Source organism: Panthera pardus, unplaced genomic scaffold, assembly GCF_024362965.1.
Source record: "Panthera pardus isolate Hobbes unplaced genomic scaffold, ASM2436296v1 HiC_scaffold_25, whole genome shotgun sequence".
NCBI classification, from domain to species: Eukaryota; Metazoa; Chordata; class Mammalia; order Carnivora; family Felidae; genus Panthera; species Panthera pardus.
Genome location: NW_026526821.1, coordinates 85,788,251 through 85,808,743, shown reverse-complemented (window position 1 = coordinate 85,808,743; position 20,493 = coordinate 85,788,251). Strand labels below are relative to the sequence as shown.

Here is a 20,493-nt window from a genome sequence, read left to right as displayed (position 1 = left end):
CCTTATGGGGATTTTTCCTTGGCCTTGTAACACTATAGAAAAGTATTTCCCAGCTTAAGAAAAAAAAAATGGCATTCTTTTTGATCCCGTCTCAGTTGTCCTAGTTAAAGATTAAGGATATTGGAGACCCACAAAAATCCAAAGGCATAGGGATTACTGTCCTCCCCACTCATAACTCTAGCTTTCTCATTTAAAAGCCCTTCACTTCTCTCTGAAGGTCCAGCCCTCACTTCCTCCTTCTACCCAAATCTTATGATGTCTGCAACAAAAGGAGGAGTCAGGAAGATGGAGAAAATAGAGGCTTGTTCCTTCTCTTTACTCAAGACAGAGTACTGTGCCTTTCCAGCCTTTTCTTGTTTCTATTCATTATATAACCCAGTTTGTGTTCTGTGGTGGTCCCTTATCTCTCCTACCTCTTGTTCCTTCTTTATTCACTCCTGAATTCCTTAGGTCCTGTCCCTGAGGAGATTGGATTGAGGGAGTGGTATGGTGTGCATGTTAATGATTGTGGTTGTGTATATTTTTATCTCTAGTAACAAGGTCAACAAGCATGGAGGTTAACAGTGGTATAAAATCACTGGACCAGAGAATGTTTTTGGATATTGAGCTAGGGGTCTTTTCTAATTCTCTCTTCTTTGCACTCTAACATCCGAGATAGGATGTATCTATTGAAAAGTGTTGGCAGCGTGTTAAAATAGTGTTTTAAGTAATAGTCTGTTTTGGAGCTACTATCTACTGAGTGTATTTCAAGAGTGGGCTTGGTTAAAAAGTGTCTTGGATACACCAAAGCTCAGGAATGAGTGTCTACCTAAAATTTAGACTTGTTTTTAACTTTAAAAAGAGCAGCATGTGAACAAAAAATTTCTGTGCTGAAGCCAGTATGTTTTAGGCATTTCACATTTTGGTAATTGATGGTAATAAATATTGCTAATGTATTTTTTTTCCTTTATAGGAAGGTGCTTTTGCACTGGTATTTAAGAGTGTTCATTTTCCTGGCCAAGCAGTTGGCACAAGGTACATGCAGATTTAATAATGACTAATGATTGTATGCATTTTGAAACATTTGAATTATAAGTGTATTCTCTGTACATGATGGTTAACCTTTACTGTAAAGACTTGTCCTTTCCTAGATCTGCATGCCATATGTCGCTGTTTATTTTCATATGCCCTTCCTTATCCATTTTTCACCACTCTTCCATTTCACACAACCCCTTCACAAAGCAAATATATTTTGGCATTTATAACTGGCCTTTTGTCTCTAGTGGGACACTGTGGTTACTTTGTGAATTTGGATATTGAATATTCTCTAATTTCAGGCCCCCAACTTTAACTTTCTCCATATTTTTTGGAAGCATACATCCTAAACAGATTCCTAGAGAATTGTACTATCACTACATTTGTCAGGATATTTAGTTAGGCCTGATCATGATGTTCTTTTTAGAACAGTGAGAAGCCCTAATATTTGCAAATTCTGTTTATGCTGTGCTTTTGTTATACCTGAAGTCTTCAACATTATTTGAAGAATGTTGGCTCATTAAAATTTGTATCACTGCATTATTTATGAAAATGGCTTAATTCTGTCTTAATTTTGCACCAACAGACGAGGTAGCCCTCTCTTGATTGGTGTACGAAGTGAACATAAACTCTCTACTGATCACATTCCGATTCTCTACAGAACAGGTAAAAATTAATCTTACATAATGCCATGAGGAAACTGTATAAATTGAGTGCAGTAGATATAAAGAATTGTTTCCATTAAATTGAAATGAATGCCTCTTTGGTTAGATCCACACATATGTATATGTAGTTCTGTCTAGACATGAAAAGGATTTGTTGTTGTAATTTCTCTGACGAGTAGAATTTTTTTCTGTTGTATATCCTTAGCTAGGACTCAGATTGGATCAAAATTCTCACGGTGGGGATCACAGGGAGAAAGAGGTGGGAAATGCACTCTGCATGGATGGGGAGGAATCTTACCTCTTTTGTTCTTTCTTTACTAATTCTTTGTTCTTGGAGTGAATGAATGTGCTGGGCCTCTAAAAATGTGCTTTTTTTAATGGGGAAACATATTTTGACATTTTTCTAATTTGCAGAGTATATTTTGTCTGTCTGCTTTTGGCATTTAGAAAACTGCTTTTAATAATTTGTTTCTTTAAAATTTCTGAGATTGAAATTATAAAATTTATTTTTTTGTTTTAAGTTGAAATCATGTAAGATACATTATTGTAAGTATGCTTACATTGAGAAAAGAGCATTGTATGTTAGGCTATTGTAGATCGAATTCATTGGTAGTTATTTGAATACTGTATCCTAACTTCTCATAAAATTATGTTTAAATGGTCTTTATTTTATGCATGACACTTTACTTTTAGATTTGTATTCAACATCTTGATTGCTTTGTTTGAAATTGGAGTCTTTTTTATTGTTTATGTTTGAAGTTTATTATTTTTTTATAGGACTTTCAGCCATACAAACTATGGATCATTTTATTGATATAATTAGACCCCCAAAATGGCATGCTCTTTTCATTTACTTATTAAAAGCTTTCCATGTAAAAGATAGGGAGTGGTAAATTCGGAGAATTGAAACCCATATTATTAATGTATAATTCTTGGTTTCTTGAAAAAAAATAGCAAAGGACTCTAAACCTCTTCATCTTTAGATAGTGGCTGCTTTAGCTTTTTTATTTAAAGCAGAAAGTTACTTCCTTAAATAGCCTTCGACCTTGAAATGGTAGGATTTCTTCTTACATTCTCCTCCCTCTCCTTCCCTTTTCAGAAGAAAAACTAGTTTACCAATGAGGGTATAGAATTTTGGATCCAGAGTTACAGATTTCTGTTAATAATCCTGCTCCTGTATACATTACCTTTGTGTTATTATCTTGCACATTTTCTTAGACTGCTTTTAGAAATAACGGAAAAACATTGGCTAAGGTCTTAAGAAGTTAGACAAGAAACTTACCATGAGACATTTTATTTAAGATCAGGCATTGTATTTTAGTGACCTTTATTTCTCTGGTTGCTAGTATGTAGATAACGTGTGGCTCAGCAAAGTTTCATTTAAAGAGTTTAGCCTCTTATTGAAGAGGCTGTGTAAAGGGGAGAACACGGGATGGCTTTTAGGCTTTTGCTATTTTCTCCATGTGTAACAACGGACAAAATAAAGGGGATGGTCATAATTGTGTGCCACTCAAATCAGATGAGATAATTGTACGGCAAAACATTTTATGGATTGTAACAGTTGTATAGGTATCAAGTGGTAAATGTTTTTTTTCATTTAAATAGGCAATGCTATCTTAAATCCTTCTAAATAATATAATTAAATATACCTTGGCACTCAAAGAATGACATTTGGAGAAGGAGTATAGTGAAACTTGATACCTTTAGGGCATTTTATAACCAAAACTGGTTGTATTTATTTTGAAAATGTAGGTGCTGGGCTATCCTTCTGCATGTTTTTTGATTTACTTTTTTTACACCAGTAAAATTCATTCTTTTTGATGTGCAGTTTCATGAGTTTTGTCAAGTGCCAATGGTTGTATAACCACCACAATCAAAGTATAGAGCAATCCTGTCCTGTGAAAGTTCCCTCCAGCTGTAGCTCAGTAGCCAGCCCTTCCTTGTTCCCATTCCCAGCCCTTGGCAAACACCAATCTGCTTTACCCTTCTGTAGCATTACTTTTTCTAGGATGTCACCTTACACGTATTTTTTAAAGTGTAATATCTTTTTGCTGTTGAATTTGGATGGAAAGGGCTGTTTTATTTTCATGTCTGAAACACACCAAATAAGCATGGATTGTGGAGAACTTTGGGTGTACATTTTTACAAAATTTTTTTTAAGTTTATTTTTTGAGAGAGAACACAAGTTGGGGAGAGGGAGAGAAGGAATCTCAAGCAGGCTCCATGCTGCCAGTGCAGAGCCTGATGCGGGGCTTGAACCCACGAAACCACAAGATCACGATCTGAGCCGAAACCAAGAGTTGGATGCTTAACTGACTGAACACCCAGGCACCCCTGGATGTGCATTTCTAAGAATAATTATAAGCAAGTCTTTTATAGACATGCATTTTAGACGACAGACACAATATGAATTTTTGCAGGTATATTTATAGTGTCCTCTGGCCGTTGTGTCCGTAGGTTATAAGGTCTGGTATGTCCTGATCTCAGGTAAAGGTGCTTTTTTGTCTCTCTGACATTAATATAGATTTTAATTTATGTGATTTTTAAAAAATATCTTTCTAATGTGTCAGACTTCACTTTGCTTTCCAGTTTTGACTTTAGTTGCGAATGGGCAAAAAGGAAAAAAAATTCATTCACGACTTGACATATTAAGTAGAGATCCCATAATTCTAAAGTTCTAGATTTAAAAGGATATTATTGCAGGCAGCTAGTCTCTCCTTTGGTGTCCTGCCCACTGGTCCTTTTTAGTGTATTCAATAAACTTGTATCTCTTAAAAAAAAGTATATTATTATTGCAGAAGGATCGTATTTTATCCTGACTTACAAGAAATGTAAGAAAATCCAGTTTTAAAGAAAGAAGAGATTCTGGTTTTATAATATTTCCAGTCCTTAGCAGTAGGTGCTATATATGGTATACCATGGTTAGAGAGTTTTAAGTATCTTTGTTTTAAAATCAGAATTAGTGTAGACTGCAACCTGATTTGTTATGCTGACTTTTAAAACCTAGAGAAGTTTTGTTATCAGATAGTAAAAATCAGTATGCCACTAGTCTTCACTTTATTTTTCATTGCATAATTTTGACATTTTTAATGTAATTTTTATGATAAGTTTAGGTACACAAACTTATATGTATTCTGTCAAGTTATGTATAAGGTTAAATTAAGATTAGGCCTATATATACTTTTGATTTAAAAAAAGAGTGATATTAGTGAATTATTTGCCTTTTACCTGGAAAAGAAATAGTTAAAACATTTGTAATGTAACACTTATCTGCCACGCTCTCTTTGATAGTTGCTATTTCACTCTACACTTTTTGTCTGTTCTTGTTGGCTTATTGCATGGAAATAAGGTGACCTACCTAGCATTTTTAAATTGCTGAAATTATTTTGTGTTGCTATGTTTTTTTGTTGATTTTGAAGAAAATTATGTGTATTTCTATATTGGCCATGATCTACGTGTTTGCTGATTGTGTTACCTCTGTGCTCTAGGGAAGGACAAGAAAGGAAGCTGTAATCTCTCTCGTGTGGACAGCACAACTTGCCTTTTCCCTGTTGAAGAAAAAGCAGTGGAATATTACTTTGCATCTGATGCAAGGTGAACTTCCTTCCTTGATTCAGAGAATCTTAGCAAAACTTTTCATGTTATAGAAACCAGAAGTCATCTTGTATATATCTCGTTATGCTGTGTAAGAGAATTTTGTCAATTAGGGAAATATAGGTGCCCTTTTTAGAAATGGGCTTCCTAAGAACGTTTTTTTTCTCTCAATTCAAAGCATGTAGGTCAGTTTTCCAAGAAAAGATAACAGTACTTGAGACTTGTTCTAGCATATTAACTGATATCTTGTATATTTTTCGTCTTCTTTTTGGAGCCTTAGCCAGGTCTTACAGGGAGGAGAGATTTTAGGTTGGAATTTAGAATAGAATGGGTTAGTGTCCCACCAGTTACAGTATAGTTGCTAAACCACTGTAGTTTTAGTCCAATAAGGACACTCACCTTTTAAATTCAGAAGTAATATGGATTATAATCACTTTTATAAAAGAAATAGTACTAGATTAAGACATTTTGAGTGAAAAATACTGTGGGATGCTTAGATGCATTTATAAATGGAATACTAATAGTGATGAGGATAAAGCAGAATTGTTCACATTGCCAACAAGTATTTGGAGTCATTTGTTGTGCCCTAAGGGGATCTAACGATGAGATAGGTCGCAGGTTAGATCATGCCGGGAATGCATTGTCTCTGTGGGAGAACAAGCTTCACTGTTGCCTAATTTTTGCAGGTGGTTAGTTAGTGCTGGGATGCTTCATTGTTGTCATTAAGTAGGTTGGTCAGACTTGACAGTTATGGCTTAAACTAGAAATTGCAGAAGCTTATCCTTTTGTCGTTCGCTCAGACACTCATATTGAACACTCTGAGCAAAGCCATGTGGTAGGCTTAGGAGATAATGGTGAGTAAAAATAAAAATATTCTTGTCCCATGGGTGCCTGGCTGGCTCATTCGGTGGAGCATTCGACTCCGGATCTCGGGTTTGTGAGTTTGAGTCCTATGTTGGGGGTGGAGATATTCAAAAAATAAAAGAAAATAAAAATAAATAAATAAAATAAAATAATCCTTAAACACACACACACACACACACACACACACACACACACACACACAACTTGTCCTTAAGGAGCTCTTTCTTATTGGAGGAGACAAATTTTAATCAGTCACACAAGTGTAGAATTCCACCTGTGACAAGAGCTACAGAATGCCTATACCAGGGTGACTTACACTCCTATGGGTAAATTTCTCTAAGGGAATGACACTTGAGAGATAAAAACATATTAGTAGTTGATTAGGTGAAGAGGTAGAGGGAAGAGCATTCACTTTCTGTGAATTGATCAGTATGTGAGAACTCAGGATGGGTAGCAGTGTGGCTGGCATAGAGAGAGGAAGTTTGGTGGGAGTGGAGGCTGGAGAAGAAAGTGGGGTCATGCTTTGTGCTTTGTGGTTTTCTGAAGAGCCAAAGGGAAGCCATCAAGTGTTTTGTTGGGTGAGGGAGAAATCTTGGTTGGAGTTGCCTTTTGACATTCATTTTGGCAGAAATGGAAAACAGATGGAGGGAGATTAGAGGGCATGTGGTTGGATAAGTTAGCAGGTTCCTAGCTCTTGGTCTAGCCAAGAGCTGATGGTAGCTTGAACTGGTTTGTGGTGGTGGACATAGAAGCTTTGAAAAATATTTAGGAGTTAAAATTGGAAGATTTGGTGATAGAATGAGGAAGAAATAGCCATGCTTTCTGATCTGATCTAATTTAATTTGGTTTAGGGTATTGCACAGAGATCCTTTTATTCATTGTCCCTAGTTAACTGCCCATTGCCCTGTAGGGAATGGCCTTGGTAACCAGAAAGTTAACAGAGATACTCCAGGATGATAGGTTTGTATTTTAACCATGGTTTCTGTGTCTTGATGATAGTTTTATTTGTAATAATCATCCTTGATTGTTGACTGTATTATCTCCTTGAACATTTTATAGTGCTGTCATAGAACATACCAATCGCGTCATCTTTCTTGAAGATGATGATGTTGCAGCGGTGGTGGACGGCCGTCTTTCTATCCATCGAATTAAACGAACTGCAGGAGATCACCCTGGACGAGCTGTGCAAACCCTCCAGATGGAACTCCAGCAGATCATGAAGGGTGAAAGTTTTTGTCGTGTTATAGCTTGGTGTTCTTAATGGGAAGGAGACGTTCTACTTCCTGTTGTAGTGTAGGAATCTGATGACACGGTGTTGACTGAAACCTTCCACATGATGAGTGAGGGGATAACACCAGAGAAAGGGATGTTTCTTTGGAAAATTATCTGCTGGTCTTAAAGTAGTTGTCCTTCAAACTAATTCATGGTTTGTTGTTTTTGATGTTAAAAACACAGATTGGTCATTGAAATGGTTCTTGATATTTTTAAGATACTTTATAAGCATAGTTTGTGTTCTGTTCTTTATTCCTCTCTTATTCTCTCTGCTTCAGTTTTCTCTTTTACAGAAGGAGGAAAATAGGACCTACCTTGTTAAGGTTGTTTTGAGGATTAGTTTATGTAAAGCCTTCAGAACAGTGCCTGACATGCTTAGTGAACCCTACGTAACTGTTTGCTCTTGTTAACTGTTAATGATTATTGCCATCATGGTTTTTATTCTCCTCCTTTGTCATGGGGTCGACGTGGGATAAATGCTGACGTTTATTGCATAACTGCTATATGTCAGGTCTTTCCTATATTAATCCACATGACAATGCTGTGAAGTAGTTGCTGTTCTTACTTTATAAAGAATTTCCCCAGAACCATTTAGGTGGTAAAGGATAGAACCATGATTTAAACCTAGATCTGACTCTAAAACTTAAGCTTCCCACTCCCTGTTTTGCTCTCACTGCATATTTTAGGTATGAAGTTAATAAAGTGAGTTTTCCTCCTTACTTGCTTATTTTTCTTCACATAGGGTAAAATGTCATATGTGAATATTGTACTCTAATGCATGAGCCCTCTTTTCATTTACTAAGATGATGTTACAGGAGGCAGACTTTTAGTTGTGTACAAATTTGTTATTTTAATGATGTAATTTATATTACTTTAGGCAACTTCAGTTCATTTATGCAGAAGGAAATTTTTGAGCAGCCAGAGTCCGTCGTAAACACGATGAGAGGAAGAGTCAACTTTGACGACTATACTGGTAACTACATGCGAGTTATTATTTCAGAGTCTTCTGTGGGGCTTGACATTGGCAGCCTGAAAGTTCATTGTCCTTTATAGCTTTATAGAAAACTGTGACTACAGCCATCAGTGGAGTCCAATCATCCTTCAAAAGTCCTTCAGTGTATTATTCCACTGATAGGAGATATACCTAGAATAGTCAGATTCATAGAGACAGGTGGTAGATTAGTGGTTACCAGGGGCAGGGAGAGTGGACAAAGAGGGAGTTATTATTTAATGCGTACAGAGTTCCAGTTTGGGAAGATGAAAAAGTTCTGGAGATGGATGGCGGTGATGGTTGCACAACAGTGTGAATGTGCTTAATGCCTCTAAACTGAATCCTTAAAAAATGTTAAATTTATGTTCTGTGTATTTTACCACAATAAAACAGGGGAGATAATAGCTAATGGTTGCCAGAGGCTGCAGGGAGGGGGTGGAGAATGACTGCTAATGGGGATGGGGTTTGGGGCAGGTGATGAAATGTTCTAAAATTAGGTAGTGGTGATGGTTGCACAACTCGGAATATACTAAAACCCACTATTTGTACACTTTAAAAGGGAGATGTTATGGTATGTGACATCTCAATAAGGTGGTTATGTAAATGTAAAATGTAAAAACAAATGGCTGGAAAGTCACATTTGAAAGTTGTCAGTTAAAAGAGTATTAGGGTGATCTTCCTGGAGTGGGGGGGGAGTCCTCTAGTGTATAATTAAAAACATTGAACTTCCTTCCACTTCAGAAAACCTTTAATGGGCACTTGCCATATACCAAGGACTGTTCTGGGCACTGGTTCTCCTCTCGTTGGGAAGCTTACACGTATGTGCTCAGCCTAGATTTTCTCTTACCAGTTTCTAGATGAGTGAAGGTGTGAACTTCCTGACAGGTTTTCCGGGTGTCTGCTTAATGCCTTTTGAGAAAACCTGTACCTTCCTGCCTGTTTAAGATAGAGCTGAGAGTGCCACTCTGGTCGTATTTCTGGACACTCTGTCTGGACCTTGTGTCACACGAGTGTGCACACCTTGCATAGATGAGTTTGAGATGGACTCTCTGTGGTCAGAAGATAAACTATTTATTGTGAAATCACATTTTTGGAACCCTGCTTGTTCATCATGACAGTTTAGTAAACAGTTTAACAAGCCAACTGGGCTAAGCTTCTTAGCATTAATTAGTTTTTGAGAAATAATAGCTAGTGTGCAAAAGATCTGTTCCCAAATCCGTGTGTCATATGGACGGTATTAAGTGTCTTCTTTATGCTGTGTCCTGTTAATTGATGGAATTCTCTGAGTAAATGCTGTCTCTGTATTTTTTTATTTTTTTATTTTTTCTGAGCAGCATCATACTTTCTCAACAGGAGAGATTTGTTGAAGCTGAATTATAAACTCAACATCTGTGTTCAGGACACCATGCTGAACATAACAGGGACTATAGGGAAATTATTTCTAATATGGTCTCCTCTTCGAGGTTTTTATAAATCTAGAAGTGGAGTGAATGTATAAGTATTTAAAGAAAGGTAAATATGATACCTGGCATTGGAAACAAAGTTTAATGTTGAATTAGGAGTAGAGAATGAATCAGTCTGTGGCTAGGTGCTTTGGGGCCAGGGAAGGCCTCATGAAGCAGGCAGGCATGAGTCTGAAAGATCTGAAAGGTTTAAATCGGTGGAGATGACGTGGGAGCCTTGCAGTTGGAAAGAACAGCATTAGCTGAAGGGGAGATAGTGGAAAACCATCAGCAAGCTGTTGGCGGAATAACGTGTGGTCCAGTTGTCCACATCTAACACTTGAAGCGGAGTAAGGAACATTAAGTCTGGGAAAGAAGGTGGGAGGAGCTGCCAAGGGGGGCCTGGAATGCTCTAAAGTGGGAGGTGCAGGGGGACCGCCTCATGTAGAAGTTGTAGAGCTAGCAGGAGGCTTAGAAACCAGGGTGATAGAGCTTCACTGGATTGAACTGGGTACCAGTCTGCAGTGTGCACTGGAGGGATGAGAGGCCGAAAGGCAGTCACCAGTTCAGGTGTTGTTCCATCCAGGGTGAAGCGAGGGGAAGGAGAGGGGAGAAACGGAAGCTGCGTCTGCCAGTGTGGGGCTGTTAAAGGTGGTTGCACTGGAAGGACTGGGAGCGTCGTAGTAAGGACCGCCTTATGGTATTTATGGAAGGAAGATCGGGGAAAAGATTTAATTCATAAAGGAAGACAGTGAGATAAACTTTGAGAAGTTCATGATTTTATTTATTTATTTTTTTTAACGTGTATTTATTTTTGAGACAGAGAGAGACAGAGCATGAACGGGGGAAGGGCAGAGAGAGAGGGAGACACAGAATCGGAAGCAGGCTCCAGGCTCTGAGCCATCAGCCCAGAGCCCGACGTGGGGCTTGAACTCACGGACCGCGAGATCGTGACCCGGGCTGAAGTCGGACGCTTAACCGACTGAGCCACCCAGGCGCCCCTGAGAAGTTCATGATTTTAAAAAGCACTCTTCTCAATGTTATGTTCCTCATAAAAGCTCTGTAATACAAACAGGATAGCTGTTAACTTTTTTTTTATCAAGGCAAGGAAATTGAGGCTCTGTCAGTTTGAGTGTCTTGCCAAAGGTCACATTGCTGGTCCCTTTTGGAGCCGGACTAGGGTTCGGTGTCCAGTGGTGATCTTGAAATGCTCCATCCCTGCTCCGGTCCTCCGGGCACTCTTAATTGCTTCTAGTAGCATGGCCTACCTTATCAGAATTAGGCTTCTCTCGAAAGCATCATCCATTCAGACCTTGGGTGACTCCTTCCAGAACTACCTCAAACCTCCCTCAGCCAGCAGGGAATTTGCTGGTTTTTAGGGAACGAGTTGTCAGGCAGCTGAGCTTACCATCTTATTTCCCTGTCATTGGTCACCTGGAATACAAGTCTCCCTGGTAGTCTTTCTGCTTTTATACTGAGTCATCTTCACACTGTTGCCGTTGGATGACCTGAACACAACCTCTTGATATTGTCTGCTTTCTTCCCAGACCTTTCCAATACATGCCGAGGTCTGTGGAAGAATTCTGCAGGCAGAGGTGCACGAACCTTTGTCTAGTGCAGAAGCCACAAGGAGGCCAGTCTGGCTGCAGCGGCCAGGGTGGGAGGGAAAGTACTAGGAGATGAGGTCAGAGTTAAGCAGGAGACGGGACATGTGGGCACTTGAAGCCATAATAAGGAGTTTAGATTTTATTCCAGGTTACTTGGGAAGCTGCTGAAGCTTTTTGTGGTTTTATTTTATTTTCCAATTTTCTGATTTTTTTTTTAAATGGAGAAATATAATACACCCTCTCAGTACTGAAATTTAAAAAGGAGAACATAAAGTTATTCAGAGAAATAAAAAGCAAAACATATGCCTTGGTTTTACATTATGTCCAAGTAAGGTAGAAAAAAGTGTGCAGAAAAAAGTGTCAGACGCAGAGGATGCTGCCCGGTGGTGTGCAGGTCTGTCTTCTCAGCCATCCCCTGAACTGCCCTGAACTCTGGTAGCCACAGTATCTTGGGTAGCAAATTCACTTGGTGGGTGCTCAGGAAATATTAGTTGAATAATGGAATGGACATTGAATGAAAATTTCTCATAGGTAGAAAAGTAGCTTTTCGTTGAAGTATTTCTAACACAAGAAGCCCTTAGAAGAACACATAAGTAGCTATAGAGACAGAAAGAGGACAGACTCATTGGAAGGTTTTGAGATCACTTTATGGTTTTAAAGAATCACTCTACAAGGTGGTTTTATTCTGTGTGTGGAGAACAGGCTTTGGGAGGTGGGGATAGAAGAGAGAGTAGTTAGGAAAGCGTTGCTCTTGTCTAGGGCAGAGATGTTAGACCACATGATGGTATTAGAGGCTCCTTTTGAAGGTGTGCTCACAGGACTTGCTGGGGATGGATGTGAGGATGGATAGGGGCAGTCGAGGGGCACTGCCACTGGGTGCTTGGGGGTGGCATTTACTGAGATGGGAAGGACTGAAAGGAGAGGGTTTTATATTGTGTTCAGTGCACTGTTCTGGGTGGGAGCACTGTTTGTGCGGGAAACTAACGTAACTAAGTGTTTTCCCAGGTAGCTTAAAGAGATATAAGCAGATATAATAAAATTCACCATTTTTGGTGTATAATTCTGAGTTTTGACAAACTTCCACAACATGATCATAACCATAACCTCTACAGCCATGAAGATGAAGCACGGTTCCATCACCCTAGAAACCTTCTCATGCCCCTTTGTGGCCAGCTCTTTCCCCACCCCAGCCATCACCATCTAGCAATCTCGTCTGTGTCCTGTGGTTTTTGCCTTTGAGAGAAATTTTAATCTGAAGAGAGGAATGGAAAAATGACCAAACAGGGTAGAGTGTGATAAAACCAGAAGTGTGTGGGATCCCGGAGAGGTAAGGTTAGTTATAAGTTTGGGGGAGACAGTTAAGTTGTGACCTATTTAATTTCATTTTAAAAACCATACAGAACTGTGCTTCCCAAGAGGAGTGAAAATTCTTTAAAATGGTAGTGTTGTTCCCAGATTGGCTGTGGACACTCATGAAAAGTGATTACCTATTTCAATATGGTTCTTTCCTAAATAATTATATACACAAACTTTTATTTCAGTGAATTTGGGCGGTTTGAAGGATCACATTAAGGAGATCCAGAGGTGTCGGCGTTTGATTCTTATTGCTTGTGGGACAAGTTATCATGCTGGTGTAGCAGTAAGTGGATTCTTAAGATTTTCACTGTTTGATGTTGGATATTAGAAGGTATCTGTAACACACCATGTAAAATTATGCTTTGTTATATTATGTTGTCAAGACCAAAATCAGGAGGCATTCGGGGCAGAAATGTTAACAGCTGCTTGGAATTATTTATCAACGGAAGATTTGCTTTAGAAAGGTCCTTAGATATCCAGGTAGACCACCTGCAGTGACTTCATGGAAGGCCAAGGGTCGGAAAGGTTTTCTGTAAGAAAAACTTCTGTAGGAGCAGTTGTTAGGTTTTGCTTATTATTATTTTCTTGACTCAGACAGATGGCTGGTAATGTGTTGAGCCTCAACAGGATCTTACTTGGTAGGCACATTTCTGCAAACAAAGAAAGTCTTCTTTTTGTCAGACTTTGTTCTTTAATTACTTTGGAAAGTAAATTTTAAAAAATTTTACTTAGAAAATGCATTCCAGTTCTATTCAGAAATAATTGACATACATCATTGTATAACTTCAAGATGTATAGCATGATGGCTCGACTTAGGTATATTTTGAAATGATTACCACAGAAGGTTCAGTTAACATCCATCTTCTCATAGAGATACCATAAGAAAAGAATATAGAAAGAGATTTTTCTCTGTGCTGAGAACTCTTAGGATTTACTCTCTTAACAGCTTTCCTGTATATCCTGTACAGCAGTGTTTCTTGTAGCATCATGTTGTACATTATATCATTAGTGCTTTTTTTTGCCAGTACAAAACTGGCAGTTTGTACCTTTTACCATCTTCTTCCAGTTCCCCCCCCTCTCCGCACCCCTACCTCTGGTAACCACAGGTTTGATCCTTTTTTTTTTTTTTAATGAATTTATTTTTATTATTCATTTTCTTATTTATTTTAGATTCCACATATAAGTAAATCATACAGTATTTGTTTTTCTTTGTGATACTTATTTCACTTAACATAATGCCTGCAGGGTGCATCCTTGTTGTCACAAGTGGTAGGATTTCCTCGTTTTTCATAGCTGAATAGTATTGCTGTGTGTGTGTGTGTGTGTGTGTGTGTGTGTGTGTGTGTGTGTATACCACAACTTCTTTATCCATTCAATAATTGATGGACACTTAGGTTGTTTCCATGTCTTGGCTTTTGTAAATAATGTTGCTGTGAACAGGGGGGTGCAGATATCCTTTCAAGTTAATGTTTTCCTTACCTTTGGATACATTCCCAGAAGTGGAATTACTGGATCATATGGTAGTTCTATTTTTCCCTCTTTGAGGATCGTCCATAGTGTTTTCCATGGTGGCTGTACCAGTTTACAATCCCACCAACAATGCACAAGGGGGAAAATGTCTCTTCAGGTCCTTTGCCCGTTTTTTAATTGGGTTATTTAATTTTTTGCAGTTGAGTTTTATGAGTTCTTTATATATTTTAGATATTAGTCCCTTTCACATACCTGGTTTGCAAATATTTTTTTCTCATTTTGTAGTGTACTTTTCACTTTGTTGATGGTTTCTTTTGCCATGCAGAAGCTTTTTGGTTGGATATAATCCCACTTGTTTACTTTTTAACTAGCTTTTTGTGGTTTAGGTGTCATATCCAAGAAATCATCACCACGACTCATGTCAAGGAACTTTGTTCCTGTGTTTTTTTCTTGGAAGTTCATGGTTTCAGGCCTTACGTTTAATCTTTAATTCATTTTGAGTTAATTTTTGGGAAGCTGAAATTCTGCATCCAAGATGTGTGTTGGTTGTCCATGCAGAAGCATAGGAATATAATGGTCTTTTAGTCCAGTAAATCAGATCCATGTGTAGTTTTCTTATGAAAACCATTTATAATAATAAATACCATTTATAATACTGTTGATGTCTTATCATGCTGTTGATGTCAACTCCCATAAGTATAGAAGACCCTTACTCAGTTTCTGCTTCTAGGATTGATCGCGAAGTTTATGACGTAGTAGTTTTTTATTTGCTGGGGCGTAAGTATTTATTATCTGTATTTGTGGGAGCCAGTCATTTAACTAGTGACAGAAATTAGATGATTGTCTAGCGCTTGCATCGCAGTTCTCTTACCCACCCACTCCCAAATCACATGGTCTAAAAAAAGGAAAGTCTAGGCAGTATTCAAGGGGAGAGTCCTAAGAAAGTGTTTGTTTTGATCATGGAAATAAAAGAATGAATTAAAGACATGAGTGTAAATGAAGGGCTTGGGCAGTTCACTGGTGGCTTAGATCTATTGTTACTGAGGAAGCCCTTTATTCAGAAATAAAAAAAAATTGGTTAAATGTTTCATCTAATGCTAGACGTGAATTTTAGGACAGAAATTTTATGCTATGTTAGAATTCTCTAATTATGAAATTTGAAAAAATGTAAGGTTTGTTTTGTTTTGTTTTTTGATAGATACTGAAACTACTGTAGTTAACAAACATTAGAAGTCCCTTTGTGGTTTGTCATGCAAAATAGTGTCATTAATTCTGTTCTATCTAGTTTTTTGGTTTTGTGTGGTTTTTGGTGGAGTCGAAAATGAATGACACATACGCATAGCTGCTTTTTTATGTATGTAATGTGTATCCTGAACAATAACAATCAACTAAAATCATTCTAAGTATAGTTTGCTTTTCAAAATGTTAATTGTCACTGGGTTTTTACAGTGACATGCAGTCAGTGGAATTTATAACAGTAAATTAGTCTCTTAGGATGAAAATACGTCATTCTGTCTATTTATAAAGAGTTGCTTCCACTGAAAGAAAAAGACATGTACTAGCACAGATATATATATCTTGAGATTACTTTTGTGGGATATATTTTAAAATATCTGGTAAGTTGCCAGATTTGTATCTTTCTCCTTTTATTTTGAAGAATATAATTCCAATATAAATATTGTGTTGTGAGGGGGAGGTTTGATTTCTATTTGAGGGAAACATTTAGCATTTAGGGTCAGTAACTGCGTATAATTAGTAAGTAAAATACATCAATGGAAAAGGTTAGTTAAAAATAAGATTTTACCTTTGAAGACTTTCTGTATGTGATATTATAACATTGTTAAAAAGTGCCAAACCAATGATAGAACAAAACCATTGAGTTTACTTTTTTTTTAAGTTTATTTCTTTCTTTCTGAGAAAGAGCAAGTGGGTGCATGCGAGCAGGGGCAGAGAGATAATCCCAAGCAGGCAGAGCTCGTACCCCTTAGTCTGCCCTTGTGGAAAAGAAAGTTAAAGGGCTGAGGCACCCTGGTGGCTCAGTAGGTGAGGTGGCTCAGTAGGTGAGGTGTTTGATAGTCTATTTTTGATTTCGGCTCATGTGATGATTATGAGATTGAGCCCCGCGTCTGGGCTCTGCACTGATAGTGCGAAGCCTCCTTAAGATTGTCTCTCTCCCACTTCTTCTGCCCCTCCCCTGCTCATGCTCTCTCTCTCTCTCTCTCTCTCTCTCTCAAAAAAAAAAAAAAAAAAAAAAAAGGGCTATGAAGTGAGGAAACCTTTACAGTTGTTTCATTACTGTGAAGGAGAAATGCACTGGTGGGGCAAGAGATGGGGGAGGGGGTGCTTGTGTAAAGAAGCAGGTGGTCTCCACAACAACCAAATGTATGCATCTGTAGGGCCTAAAAATTTTGCTGCCTAAGAGTTTATTTTTGTCTATTGTTTTACATTTTCTGATGATGAGAGTAAAAGGAATTGAATTAGAGTAGAAATTAGCTATATGTTAACTAACTAGAATTTAAATAAAAATTTGAAAAGAAAAGAAAGAGAAATTAGTAAAAGAAATGTTATGATATTCTTTGAATAGAAGCACACTGCCCCCTACTTCCCTACTTCACCCTCCATGCTGCAAAGTTTGGAAATAGTAAGCTTTCTTAAACAAGATTTCTAAAATGTATTGATTTTTTTGGAAAATGGTACTCTTTGTGGATACATAGTATTTTTGAAGTGTTTAATTTTTCACGAGGTGTTTATATATCTGGGGCTATCTCATTTGAAATAGGAATTGTCATTAAAAAATTAGGAATTAGGAAGTTAGAGATAACATTCAAGCTAACTCAGAACAGTGCTTTTTCTACCTTCAAAACATTTTATATGTGTGGGTGTGTTTGCTTATAAGAATATATGCATTGCTAACTGTCTAAAGAGACTTGTATAAATGTTAACAGTGCTTGTATGCTGGCCGGTGGGATAGTCTGTATTTGTATTTTCTAACAGTGCTTGTTGTATCATTTTTATGAAAAGTATACATTGAATCCAAGGAAGTCCAGTGAGCAAGAGTATGTGAAGTAAGGTCATATGACCAGGTCATCTTTTCCTTGCAGACACGTCAAGTTCTCGAAGAGCTGACTGAGTTGCCCGTTATGGTGGAGCTTGCCAGTGATTTCCTGGATAGAAACACACCAGTTTTTCGAGATGATGTTTGCTTTTTCATTAGTCAGTCAGGTATGCTAATTTTAAAAACTTGAAGGAAAGGAAAGTCATTCTTGCTCATAATCATAGCATATCTTGGCAGAAACTGCTATTTGAAGATAAATAGGTATTACAGATGACTTGACAAGTCCAGGTTTATTTTGATATTACATAATTGTTTATGAATTTGTAAAATTAACATTTTACTCTCAAGGAGCTGAATTTTCAAAGACAAAGTAGGAAAGGAGATCCTAAAAAGTAGGAAGCTTTTATTAAAAGTTTGGCAAACTTATTATTTTAAGTGCATGTTTTAAATTTTACTTAAATGATATTCTTGAAAGTATAGTCAGTTTTTTGTTTTTGCATCTAAGAAACAGGGTCTGCTCTGTGTGTTACTTTTATCTTCCTTCTTACACAGGTGAGACAGCAGACACCCTGATGGGTCTTCGGTACTGTAAGGAGAGAGGAGCTTTAACTGTGGGGATCACAAACACGGTGGGCAGTTCCATATCAAGGGAGACAGACTGTGGAGTTCACATTAATGCCGGGCCCGAGATTGGTGTGGCCAGCACAAAAGTAAGTCTTGACTATAGTCATGATTATCTAATCATAGTTGTGGTGGAGCACACTAATCTGTATCTTCTGGGTCATTTGTTAGCACTTACAGAACTCATCAAGTTTACTAATCATTGTAATTATTTTACAACTTCATGGTGAGTAATAGATAAAACACTTGTCATTCTCTGCCTCAGTCCCATCTTGAGGGGTTGAAAGGGCCTCTGCTGGCTATCCATTTATCACTTCTCTTCCTCCTGCCGGTGCCATGGGGTACATGGTAAATATGATGTTCTCTTCTTTTATTAAGGATAGTTAGGGAATTAGAAAAATAACAAATTTAGAAGCATCCAGTTTTTTTTTTTTTTTTAAAACATCCAGTTCAATTCTAATAGTTTTTGACATTTTGACAATAGTTTATTGACATATTTTATTTGCACACTTATAGTTTCTAATAAGTATGACAAAATGTACATACTACCTTTGAAAGTTTGTAAGGGAGGTACACCTTTGGTATAAAATTTGCCTATTTAAAAAAATAAAAATGAATATCCTATGACAGTATCAATTCCTCTTTGGATACTACATCTGTGGAGACTTAAACACTTTTTTTAGGGCCTTAGACTACTTTGCTCTTTGAAATTGGGATATATGTAAATTTAGTATTAGTAATAAAAATAGGAATCTTAGATATATAAATGCAAAAGATTCTCTTTGCACAAATGCATTACTCTTTGATTTTAGCATTTTTGTTTTTCTGCTTAAGTGTAATATTTCTTGCTGATTGTTTAATGAGATACTTAGGTATCAGTGAATTTGATTCTAATTAAAGGTGTGTAGAAGAAGATGTTAACGTGTGCATAGCTACATTTGAATTTTTTTCATTAGAAAAAAATTTTTTTAATGTTTATTTATTTTTGAGAGAGAGACAAAGTGTGAGTGGTGGGGGATGGGCAGAGAGAGAGGGAGACACAGAGTCTGAAGCAGGCTCCAGGCTCCGAGCTGTTAGCACAGAGCCCAACGCAGGACTTGAACTCACCAACAGTGAGATCACGACCTGAGCCAAAGTTGGATGCCCAACCGACTGAGCCACCCAGGCGCCCCTGAATTTTTTCATTTTAAAGAAACTCAGAAGTTTTGGGGGGAAGGAGAAATTTGTGATTCTTCTGTAAAAACTCTGAGTGAGGTTTTTTGTTTCTTGGTTACTTTGATGTTGCTAACACTATAATTTGCAGAAAGCTGAAACCTGAATTTTCTCCATGTGGTAATTAAAACATGTACGTTGTTTGTGCTTGGGTTTCCATTCTGTGCCTGAATAAATAACCAGCCGCCCTCAGCAGCAGCATACAGAGTTTTGGAACAGTGTCCAGACAGACAGCTTTGATCAGGGATTGGCATTCCAAGGCCCCTTTATTCACAACACATGGCGAAACAAGGGCTTCACCGTGGGATATGTGGGATGTGGGGTCACACCACTGAATGGACGCTATGACTTCCTTTTTATTAAAATCTTTCTTGAACTGTGAGCTGCCAGGGGAAGTACAATTTTTTTGATTTCTAATTCTGTTTCTCACAGAAACTTTAATTTTTCTCAACATTTTATTACGATATTTTCAAACACACAGCAGAGTTAAAGGAATTTTATGTTAACACCCATATACCTATCACCTGGATTCTACCATTAACCTTTTCTTCTATAGCTTTATTGAGGTATAAATTTCACACCATAACGTTCACTAATTTTCAGTGTATAGTGTTAGTAAATTTGTGTAACTGTCACTACAGACCTGTTTTAGAAGACTTACTTGAAAAAAAGTTCCTTTGTGCCCATTTCCAGTTAACCCCTACTCCCGCCTCTTAGCCTCAGCCTGAGGTAGCTATAATTGCTTTCTCTTGCTATACTATGTCATTTTCTAGAAATTTCTTATAAATGGGATTGTATAATGCATGCCTTTTGTGTCTGGCTTCTTCCACTTAACAGGACGTTTTTGAGATTTTTTTCATGTTGTTATTTCTAGCAGTAGTTCTCTTTTTTGCAGGTCCTTTTAAAAAATCTTTTTATTTTGGGATAACTATAGGTTTATAGGAAGTTGCAAAGATAGTACAGAGAAGTCCATGTACTTTTCACCCAGTTTCTCCAATGGTTACATCTTATGCAAGAAAATAAGCATCTTTTCATAGTAGATATTTTAATTAATTTCTTTTAAAAAATGACTTCCTTAAAATTCTTAGTAAGCCTAGCAGTTTAGTCTTTCTTTAATTTTTCTTGGATTCTTTAAGTTTTCTTGGATTCTAAATTTTGTTTTCTTCAATTGCCTTAGACATTCTAGGCTTGGAGTTGTACAAGTTTTGCAGTTTTTAGTAATAGGCTGTTTCTGAATGGCAGATATGTTTACGTGTTAATAGGTGATCAAAAACGTTTATTATTGGTCCTAATCCCTGGCCCCGTGATGGAGCTAGCACAAGAATTCTAT

At 37.5% G+C, this 20,493-nt stretch overlaps 1 protein-coding gene across 2 annotated transcripts in view; it reads left to right on the top strand.

Annotated features, from left to right (window-relative positions):
* The window catches only part of GFPT1 (glutamine--fructose-6-phosphate transaminase 1), a 55,949-nt gene that overhangs the window by 22,488 nt on the left and 12,968 nt on the right, over nt 1–20,493 (top strand). The window contains exons 7-15 of one of the 2 annotated variants that reach the window (XM_053890756.1): nt 953–1,014; nt 1,601–1,680; nt 1,885–1,938; nt 5,168–5,273; nt 7,197–7,360; nt 8,287–8,382; nt 12,991–13,088; nt 17,377–17,497; nt 17,883–18,040. In XM_053890756.1, coding sequence (XP_053746731.1) covers nt 953–1,014; nt 1,601–1,680; nt 1,885–1,938; nt 5,168–5,273; nt 7,197–7,360; nt 8,287–8,382; nt 12,991–13,088; nt 17,377–17,497; nt 17,883–18,040 — 939 coding nt within the window. The remainder of the gene's footprint in view (nt 1–952; nt 1,015–1,600; nt 1,681–1,884; nt 1,939–5,167; nt 5,274–7,196; nt 7,361–8,286; nt 8,383–12,990; nt 13,089–17,376; nt 17,498–17,882; nt 18,041–20,493) is intronic. The other variant, XM_053890757.1, reaches the window with a different exon arrangement.